Source organism: Labrus mixtus, chromosome 17 (genome assembly GCF_963584025.1).
Source record: "Labrus mixtus chromosome 17, fLabMix1.1, whole genome shotgun sequence".
NCBI classification, from domain to species: Eukaryota; Metazoa; Chordata; class Actinopteri; order Labriformes; family Labridae; genus Labrus; species Labrus mixtus.
In genome coordinates, this window is record NC_083628.1 from 25260359 (window position 1) to 25271612 (window position 11254).

The 11254-nt window shown below is 38.7% G+C and overlaps 1 protein-coding gene across 3 annotated transcripts in view; it reads right to left on the reverse strand.

Annotated features, from left to right (window-relative positions):
- The window catches only part of cntfr (ciliary neurotrophic factor receptor), a 222296-nt gene continuing 211042 nt past the window's right edge, over positions 1-11254 (reverse strand). For all 3 annotated transcript variants that reach the window (XM_061062200.1, XM_061062199.1, XM_061062198.1), the window contains 3 exons: positions 11129-11249; positions 2931-3057; positions 1-1731 (listed from right to left, as the gene is read on the reverse strand). In XM_061062200.1, the coding sequence (XP_060918183.1) occupies position 1731; positions 2931-3057; positions 11129-11249 (249 nt within the window). In that variant the 3' untranslated portion in view covers positions 1-1730. The remainder of the gene's footprint in view (positions 1732-2930; positions 3058-11128; positions 11250-11254) is intronic.

An 11254-nucleotide genomic window follows, 5' to 3' on the forward strand; every position in this document is an offset into this window, starting at 1 on the left:
TTCATTGTGAAATGGTCACATTTAATGGTTGAAACCTGTCATTGTATATACATCTATAAAAAAGACCCCAGGTACAGGTTACGACATTCTACTGCTAATACATACATTATTATTATTATTAAATAATAAACCTTTTGTTCAATGTTAAAGTTACATATCATAGTTTACAAAATAGGATCAAGGAGAATTAAGCCATTATGAATGTCTGAGAAAAAAAAAACTAAAATCCTCTATGTGTTTTTATTACTTGTCCATAAAATCAAATAAAAAAAAAAACAATAAGACACATCAAAATTCCTTTGAATAACATAATATTAACTTGTGATATTGGCTATTGAAATGTAAACTGCAAAAAGATTTTTTTTTAAATGTTTCTTAAAGGCTTTAGAAAGCAAACTGTTTGTGTTATTGTATTTTACAGCACGGAGCAGAATGAAAAGAAAAACCCAACAAAGCTTGTATCAATTTATGATAACCAACTCTGTCATCCTAATTCCAAAGTGGAAACAAAACAAATGTGTGGGAAAATAAATGTTCAGTCTCAATTCCATTTTATTATTATTATTATTATTTGTACAATCCAGGTCTTCCTTGCCAGTTGCTGAAAGCAGAGTGTAAAGCTAACTGTCTAAATAAGCCAGACTATGGTTACTGAATTCTTCAAAGTGTTAGTCCTCATATCCAAAAAAAAAACCTTGACTCGCTCCGTCTGTTTCGTTCAGTCATCCAAGTTGACAGATTCAGTCAGATTGAGTATTTCTGTGGCCTCTTTGTTTAATCTTTTACACAAACAGGCGCTGCAGGGTTCCTCAGGTCCATCCCAAGTTTCATTTGTATCCCTTGTGAGTTTGGTGGCAATCAGGTGTCAAACACACACACACACACACACACACACACACACACACACACACACACACACACACACACACACACACACACACACACACACACACACACACACACACACACACACACACATACACACACACTATAGACGCACTCACTCACACAACTTTCTGGGGTTTTTAACCCACGATGAAGGCAGACACAGGCTTCAGGTTCAGGAAGCTCAGTGAAATGTTTGGGAATCTTTGTTGGGGGTGAAGTTGAGTCTTTGGCATGATGATTTAGCTGTATGGGGACTGCTACGGTAACTATACACACAAACACACATGCTTTTAATATGTGTGTGTGTGTGTTTGTTTGTACAGTGCTTAAGATTCAGAAGAAAGCAAAAATTAAGACTAGCAATTAATCATAAAAAAAAGAATACAAAGGTCATGGAGAGATTTTTTTTCCGTCGTCGCAGGAGTTGATTTTCTTATTTCTGAAGAGGAGATTCCCAAACTGTTGTCTGCCAAACAAAGTCTGCTGTGGCCCATCAGAACCACCAGGGGGTATTCTAAGTCTGCCTTTACTGCACACTACACGCTTCTTGTTGTTGCTCCTGTTGCTGCTGTGTTTGTTGTTCTGGATGATGATGATCATGATGTTCATGATGATGGCGTTTCCAAAAGTTCCTCTGAAGAATTTCTCTGTCACCAATAATCAAAAAATGCTCGATGGCATTATCATCGTCTGATTTCATGTCTAAGTAATCTTGGTGAGTAACGGCGTGATGGACAGATATGATCAATGCACTGTATCCTTGAAACATGTGCAAAATAGAAAGAATAGCCTCTCCCCCTCCTCCTCTTCCTCCCGCTCCCTTCAGGAATACGACATTTACATCTGGAGAAGGAGACAGAAGCACAAATTAGGCATCGCATCAAACAATCAATTCTTTCTATCTTCTATCTATCTTCACTCTAAGACATGTTTTGGGGCTATTTTTCCCCTTTAATGGATAGGAAAGCTGAAAAGAAACAGGAAGCACTAGGAGGAGAGAGATGACATGCAGCAAAGGGCGGAGGTCGGACTTGAACCCATGGCCGTTGCAACAAGAACCACAGCTCGGCACAACCGCCAGGCCATCCGATGCTCCAATTATTTCTGTCTTTTAATGTTGCAAAAGTCCCAACGTTTTATTGGAATGTACTTATTCTGCAAAAATGTCCCCTATAATCTACATATTATCCATCCATCATTCCAACATCAATGCTTTTTCCCGTTTGGGATTGCAGGGGGCTGGAGCTGATCCCAGCTCCCATTGGACGAGAGGCGGGGTACACCCAGGACTGTTCCCCCAGTCAATCCAGAGACAGACAACCAGCCACTCCATATTCACAACTACGGACACTTTAGTTTAAAAACTTCTGTATAAGCCGTGTTCTACAGCTGACGTTAGTGAAGGTGAAACAACGTTTTTTTAATCCTGTCCTGAAGGCTGAGTCAGATATGATGCTGTGTATTAAAGTGAAACAGACTAAAGGAAGGAGCTACACTCAGTCTCCAGTGGTTAAAATGAGCAGCAGGTGTCTAGTTGGATATATATCAATGTTTAATGTCATTTGGCTTAAGAGCTTTTATAGTGTGTGTTGTTTGTCATTGCTTCTTCTTTGCTTGAAAAAGGTGCAAAAACCATTCCCCGTTTTCACATGTTGCAGTCAGGTTTGCTCTGACATTTAGCTTTTCAGTATTCATTGTTGGACATCTTCTTCCTCGACAGCACACATACTTTTACAACATGATTTACACTGTAGAACTATAAAATTAATGGGATGGGACAGCTTTGAATTGGATTTTACCCCAAACCCTTCAGGGGTTCTGCAGAGAAATATGAAGAAAGACTCCCCGCTGGGTCATAAAACAAACTCACCCAATCGTTGTTGCTCTTGTTATATTAAACCTGCTCTTGACATCAATAGACATGCATGGATGCCAATATGTGACTGAATGGCTGAGCTCATAATCAATTCAAAGATGAGGGCTGGTAGACTCATTATAAGTGTTTTGTGAGTGTGCGTGTGTGAGTGTGCGTGTTTGCTCACCACATGAACAGCAGCAGCATTCCTAACAGCAAAGGGGAGAAAAATGTGAGGAGTCTTGCAGCTCTGCCGACTGGAGGTTCAGCTTTTTGTGGTGCGTTGGAGGATGGTATGGGGGAGGTCTTTGTTTCTGGAAAACAATCAAAAAACACAATAAACCTTACTGAGCATATTTTTTTTTAGAATAGAACCCTAGCATCACATTTTACTTCAGTTTTTTTTTCTTGCTGTGTTGCACAATCGTTTGTCCCTAAGGGATGATGGAGCATCCAAAATGTCGCTCTGATGAATGGCCGCCGAAAAGTGCTCATCATACAAGGAAGCACCCAGCAGAAAGGAAAACACAGTGCAGAGTGGAATCAATTCTAATCAGCAAGCACAATCAATACAGGACTTATCAAGGCAGTTATGAAGTGAACTGGACAAAGAAATCTCTTCATTCTGGAGCCGCAGGGAAATGTAGGCAGACGGGGGGGAAGAGACAGAGCCAAAAAGACATGGAGATGAAGAAAAGAAGAGTGAGGAGGAGGTAGAGATCCAGAAACCGTATGGAGAGAGGTTGAGTCAAAATATGAATTGTGACAGTCGATAAAAATCCTCAAACTTTTAGAATATACCCATCATTTTGACTGATAATAAAAACTTAGAACATTATTTTTTAACATTGTCATAGTCTAATGTAAGTCACAATCATTACTTTAGACTGATTTATGCATGTATTGCACTGCACAAAAACATGGCATAATGAAGACTTCACAAAAACTGACCCTAGAAGCAAAAACATTCATTCTTGAATTTTGACTCGTTAGAGCAGAAAACATATAAAAACATTTATCATTAAAGAAATTAAGGATGAGTTGGGGTCTAGCTAACACTCTTTTGTCTTGAGACTTGACTTAGTGTGTAGACCCAACAGACCTGAAACTTTATCCAAAAATAAATTAAATATTTCCCTTTTTTATACGGTGAGACTTTTGGATAGAACTGCTTTTCAAGTGCAGATAAAATTAAAGAAAGAGTAAAAACGTTCTACTCTCATTCATATTCTGTGGATACAATCATGTTCAAGTTTATGAGGTTGGCTCCACAAAGCTTGCGGCTAACATAAATATGCTGAAAATTACAATGTGCTCTTCCTTATGCTGTTTCTAGTTCTTCAGTGTGGTTTAACATGCCTGACAAATAAAAATATCACAGTTTAATGTTTTATAAAACGGGGCTATTGCTACAGCTGCAGGCAGCGCGGTAGATATTAACTTGTGCACACTGTATTCAGCTTAGTCGACAAGCAACTGGATTTTTTTTTTCTTCTATAACTGGAGTGAGAATATGATTTCCCTCTCCTTTCAATTAATGACTGCACTGCAGCACAGTGTTGGGAGTGGGGAGATATTAGGAGAAAGCAGCCAGGTGTGAAATAGCTAGAGAGAGAGAGAGAGAGAGAGAGAGGGAGAACTACAACACGTTTAACTTGATCAGCATCTCAAGTGCAACACATCCCTCCTGCAGAAAAAAACCCAAAACATTTTGCTTTGGAGAGGTGGAGAAAATAAAAATTATGCAGGAATAATGTGATGGTGATGACAAGAGACAGTTATTGGATGCCATGTTCATGTTACAAGCTAGTTGGGGGACGAGTAAAGACGGGGTGACAAGATGGTAAATGGACTTGAGCTTATATAGCGCTTTTCTAGTCTTCCAACTACTCAAAGCTCTTTTACACCACCTGTCACACCTACACATTCACACACATTCACACACTGATGGTAGTGATTTCTATGTGGTATCATCCATCAGAAGTAACTAATCCCATTCATACACCACCACTGAAGCAGCGGGTGCCCAAGGACACATTGGACATTTGGCCAGCTGGGGATCGAACCTTCCGGTTGAGAGGTGACGACTCTACCAATTGAGCCACAGCCGCCCCAATGATGACAAGACAATGATGTCAGGAGGAAAGAGGAGTGATAGAAACGAGAGCAGCGAAGAAAATCATGTTAAGGAACGGGAAAGGAGAAGAGCATGCAGAGGGAGAAGTGAGGGGAAATCTAAAACATTTGGATATCTGGAAAAAATATGCACAAGAGGAAGGGGAAGGGGAAGTAATACAATTCAATCCACTGAATGACTTGAACTTCAACTCCCCTGCCTGTTCATTTGTTCTTCTTTTGGAGGCTTTAGGATATTTTAATTGAATGTAAGTTCTGAAGCTTAAATTTAAGACATGTTGTTGCCGTCATTGTCATTCAAAGACAACATCTCAAAAGCACAGGAAAGCTAGAGGAGCTACTACACTACTAAAAATTCAATTTTCAAGTTTCAAAGCACAGATAAATATTAAGCTGTTGAATAAATTAAATATACTGTAGGTGTTTTATAAACATGCATCAAATGACAGGACTGTAAAAGACGTAGAGCAGAAGTTCACAGGTCAAGAAATTTAAAAAAAAGCACAGGATGGCAAATATTTATCGTAATGTACCCAAAGAATAAAAAACATGAGCTGATTTTACATAATGGATGCATTGAAGAAGGTCTATAAAATGTAAAACTAAGATTCAGTCTGCAGCTGACAGTGCTTGCTAACTAAATGCAAAATAGATGTCTGATTTAGAGTCATTGTCAGATTATGTCCTTGCACTTTTATGTATAAAGAGTAGGATTTAACTTTTTCTGAAAAAAAATTTTTAAATTCTAATCAGATATAACAAAATACTACTACCCTACTAAAATGTAATTTGGTTTTTAATTGCCTTCATTTGAGGGTACAACGGATAGATAATGAAATCGAGGAGAGAGCGGGGAATAATATGCAGGAAAGGAGCTAAGAGTCTGAATTGAATCTAGGCCACCTGCTTGGAGGACTCCGTACATGGAGCAAGACCTAACTGCTAGTCCATCAGCGCCCCGCACCTCAAACTTTTTATGGAGATATAATGACTTTAATTTAAAACCCTAAATGTCTAAAATATCACCAACAATTCAACACTCCACGTCTTAATGAAAAAATAACACCCGATGGATCAGATCCACCACGCAGCAGAGGCAGGACCTTTAACACAGCTCAGCAGAGACGGTGACCTGAACGAGCCACTTAGCACTTATAAATAGTTGTAGACATGGAGAATATAAGAAGTGATATCTAGTTTGGTGCTAGACAGTATCCACTTTCTGTCTCACAAAGTGGGTGAGGCCGATACTTATATCTTTGATGATTGCAACATTTGGGGTGGTGGCAACTTTTTAAAGCCTCAACTGATCTACTTTTTACTTCCTGGAATGTGGTTGCTAAGCGATAGTCCTATCACTGAGGATGGGATTTCGAACAGTCGTCCGTCTGTCACTGTGTTATCCACTTGATGTGAAATGAGGTTGTTGATGCCAGGACACAGAACAGACATTGAACTACAAACAGCAACTATTTTTGTTCATCTCCTTTGGGTATAGGCGAACTGCTGTTACTGATATATGAACAGAGAAAACAAATTAACAGGAAAGATGAGGAAGAGGCGATGTGGCAGGATGACAGGAGAAAATAAAGAATGTGTACCTGTGTTAAAGGACTGTTAGCCACACAATCAATAAGTCACAGGAAGTCTGTTAATTTCCTATTCGGCTGAGTGACCGGGGAATATCGGTCCCTGTGGTGATGTTAACAAGCTGGTCAGGTGGAAGAAGTTGGCCCTGACTGGACTGTTTGTGTTTATCAGCCAGATCCAAGAAATCAGTTATGTTCCCTGATTCTCTGCTGACGTGATTCTGCCTCACATATAATTGTTTTATTTGTTGAGTGCAAACTAAAATATATCTTCATTGATTTGTATTTTTCCATCTAATTCGAAAGCCTGTATGTTTCAATCAACTAGCTTTTAAGCAAAACATATTTAAGGGGCAGATCATTACAAAGTAAATGGAGCACCAGATATTCAAACAAAGAACTAGAGCAGATGTTTGGCCATGAACAAATAATGTGAGAGTTATCTGCTGATATCGCGGCTCTATTTATCCTTAAGGATTAGACTTCCTGGTAAAGAGGTTGCATGTAACATTTGTATACAACAAGGATTCCTTGTTAACTATGACATGAGTGTCTTAAATGTACATCTCTGTGGGAGCGCCAATAGTCTATCAGTTATGTGGTACAGCCCTTGTAGCAGGGGCTATGGTCCTATGCTGCATGTCATCCCCCTCTCTCTCCTCAAAACATTTCCTGTCTCTCTTCAGCTCTCCTATCTCATAAAGGCAAAAAGGCCCCAAAATAACTTTCAGTATACGACTTTTTCACCTCGACTAAGAAATCCATTTTTTAGACATTTTATTTTTCAAACAATTTTCAAAAGATTGTTTGCATTACATTGAAAATGCACCAACAAAATTGCTTTTTTTCCCCATTGTTTCTTCCTCTTCTCCTCATCTGTCTGGATCAGGTTGACAAAATCACACTGACAAACTGTGTTCTCAGTAATGGTTAGTGCAGTAAACCCCAAAGTCCCTGAAAACTGATACTAACAACAAAACAGTTGTACATCTGTATAGGCCAGAAAAGAGATAGATACAAAGGGCGAGGTGACAAAGTTAGAGTAAGAGAAAGAGTGATGGATCAATAGAGAGAGAAGTCAGAGGAAATGGAAAGGACAGAGACTGAAAAGGTGAAAGAGAGACCTGCGGGTTAAAGAGAGAATGAGATGGAAGGACAGAACAGGACAAGCAGAGAGGGAAGGGAAGGGGAGAAGCCGCAGCTGGATCGAGAGGATGCATGAGGAGAATCACAATAACCTCCTGTTCTTTTCCTGAGAACAAGAAAAATACAATGGGTACTGACTCAGTGATAGCGTGTTTCACTCGTTTGTGTGTATGTGTGTGTGTGTGTGTGTGTGTGTGTGTGTGTGTGTGTGAGGAAATTGTAAAGCAGCCTTCATGTTCTGTGTGAGCTGTTTAGCGTGTGTTGTATGTTTCTCAGCATGCATGAATTATTTCACTGTGCTTATCATGTGTGCAGTACTCCTTCTGACACAGAGGAGTCACTGTTGTACCTTAAAAACAGTTAAGACACATCAGTGATCAGGTAAAAAGACAAAGGAGGACAGGTCTACAGAGGATCTCAAATGAGGTTCAGATTTTAAGTAAGTTATGATTTTGAATGAGTTTTTTCCATCTTTGCCTCCTATCAAGCTATCTGATGTGAAGTGGTGTCGCATAGTTGATTTAAAAAAACAGCCCATACTCAAGTTACTTTCAGTTTGTGGACATGCAGTGATCACATTTCACACTTAGATAGAGGTCTGATGTTAGGAGAGGATTGTAAAAACACAGGAATGTAGAAACAAATAGAGGCAAGATGTTTTTTCATCTCTGATCAGTGGATGTACAAGTACAACAACATTTAGTTAAAGGGTGATGTCAGCCTTTATTTAGCATTTTAGGCAAAATCCAAAGAAAAGGCCAAAAGAAGTTTGTAAATTCTGAATTTTCAAAAAGGCAACTTGTTTGTTGTTAATCTGCTCTTCTGTATATGACCAATTATTACATGTTAAACATTCATCAACAAAATGTTTAGATTCATTTTAAGGCTTCCTTTTCATTAATCAATTGACAATTTGGACACCAGATCCACTTGGATGCCTGAGTAACAAAGTGTTTCATGAGATGGCCTACAATAATACCATGTAGAATAGATGTAAATAAAATGTAAAGAAGATCCACTCTGAACATGAAAAGAAATCAAACTGTGGACTGTCTCCATTTTGAAGTCATGTCTTAGATTTGGGGCTGTACTCTGTCAATAGCAAGCCAGAAGGGATTTAAAACATTTGGACAGATCTTGAAGTCTGACAAGAAGTGGTCAAACTGATATTTGACCTAAGAATTATTTCTCCACAGATGATTTGTCTCTTCCCTAGCAAAATACATATTACAGACAAGAGCTGCATCAATGAGAACGTGTGAGACATTTTAAGATTCTGATCTTCTAAAAGGTTTGACCTCTTCACAAAATGGAGAAAGCCATCTAGTTTTTCTAACTTCTACTACTTGAAGGTCTCTGCTTTTTGATGAAGAAGTGTACTTAGGGTGAGGTCACATTATTTCACTGTTAGATTGGCTCATGGAAGAGTAGAGCTAACAGCAATCCTAAAATCATTACACAGACCTTAAAGTTAAATCCAATGTTGTTCATGAACTGAATCTTCATAAACAGTATTTTTCAGTAAAATACTTCCTACTGTTTCAAATATTATCCCAAAGTATTCATCAGCCTGATATATGAAGCTGCTGATGCTGTGCATGAACACTCCCACATTTGCAAGATCACAGCAGGATTGCAATTTAGAAAGTGCAAATGAGTGGAATTGACTTTAAAAAGTGTCAGTCTATTTTCAGTGTTTATTTATTCAAAGTATGTCCTTCCATTCGGGGTTTACTATTCCAGAGTGGTCAGAGAGACATGCACAGAAGAGTGTTCAGGCTTGGAATGGATGTCTTATTTTTCAGAGATCATCAGTGCGTTGAGAGATTTCGATTTGACAACCGAGGCGCCCTTGATCTCTGCCACATGCTGAAGGGGTGCCAACTAGATAACTCCCAGAGATAGCTTTTGTGTTTGTGTGGTTGTGAGTGTATGCTTGTGCATGAGTGTGTGAGTGTGTGTGAGTGTGTGCATGAGTGTGTGAGTGTGTGTGAATGTGTGTGAGTGTGGTGTGTCTCAGGAAACACTGAAAATATAACAATCTACAATGAATTTAAGTAAGATTACCATTTCTCATGCATACAAAATGGTAGAAAACGTAGGTGTTGTTGCAGTGTAAGTGAGCCAATCTGAGGTTGTAGGAGAGACGTGAGCGTTTTTAAAAAGATGTTTTTCCCTGAGGCGATGTTCAGGCGCTCAGGTTGATGTGAGACGATTTGTCTTGAGGCTGCTGGATCTTATTGCTCAAGCTGTGATAAAAGTTCAAGGCTATCAAACGCTTACAGTGTACTCAATTTAATGATAAAGAAAGTTATTAACTAAACTTAATTTCATACCTAAGTGGTTCAGGAAATTTACTGTGTGACAGCCGCAGGCACAATGAACAATGGTAAAAACATTATAGGAATACTATATTATCATCACAGTTATTTTTCCAGCTGATGGACATTGGGACTGACAAAAACCAACCAGCATTAAAGAATTGATACATAAAGTCCCACTATTACAGCCTTTTGTCAATCCAGCTTCATCTTGACCTCTTTGAACGGATTAACTTGCAGGTTTGGGGACGTGAGGGATTGTCATTAAATACACATTAAAAATGATAGGTTACTTCTAACTTCTAACTTCAACTTTTCAGCATCAAGTTTGGCTCCTGGGATGGAAAAACATTTCACTTGAGTCAGCATTAAATTATCTCCCTTTTGTACGAACATGTATAAAGCAAAATGATCAATTCTGCTGACTCTGATGATGTCATCAGCCGGGGATTTTGTTAAATATTGTTCACTACATTATCTCCTCCATATATCACATCTAGTCATGCACATTTGAACATTCATCTAGAACCACCATCAATATATATGTGCAGATTTTTCAACATCTATGACCAAAAACCTGTAAAAGATTTTGTCTTCAGCACTCATTTGCAATTTAGTTTTTTAAATTCAAGCCCACTAAAGTAAAATGGTCAACCTGTTTCAAATATCACCTGCTTAGCATGAGCATTTTAGCATTGTCATTTTTTAGAATGCTAGCACTTAGCTAACAGCACCGCTGTTCTGAAAATACAGCCCAGCAGATCTGTAAGAAAGGCTGTTGCCTCATGTTTTTGTTTCACCATACCTCGTTGTATTTTTATTTTTATCATAATTTTGCAATGTGAACGGAGGGCAAATCTGTCTGTCAGACTTTTTTTCCCAATATTTTTTGACTGAAGCAGGGTGATTTTGTAAGTAGATACAGTATCTCATATGCATTAAAAAAGAACTTTATCCCAGAGAGTCCAACTAAAAAAAAAAGAAAAAGTTCTTTGTAACATTGGCAGTGAGGATTGAATGCTGTTTCCAGAAATCTGAATGTTCAGCTCTGACAGTTCTGATTCCAAGAGTAATAACTTTCTTTGCATTTATTTTAGGCTCTAAAAATATGTAGCTGGGCTAACTCACCAACTTTAATAGCAACCCTTAGGCAAAAATAAAAAGTACAGACTTTAATTGAGGCTTTGACCTACCAGTAGGAAAGTCCACTTCAGTTGTTGAAGTGATTGGCAGAGGATCTTCAATCCAGGGTGTAGCATGGACAGCCACACTCCAGTCACTCCATGTTCCAATCTCTGTGTCCTTTGCAGCCACCTTTG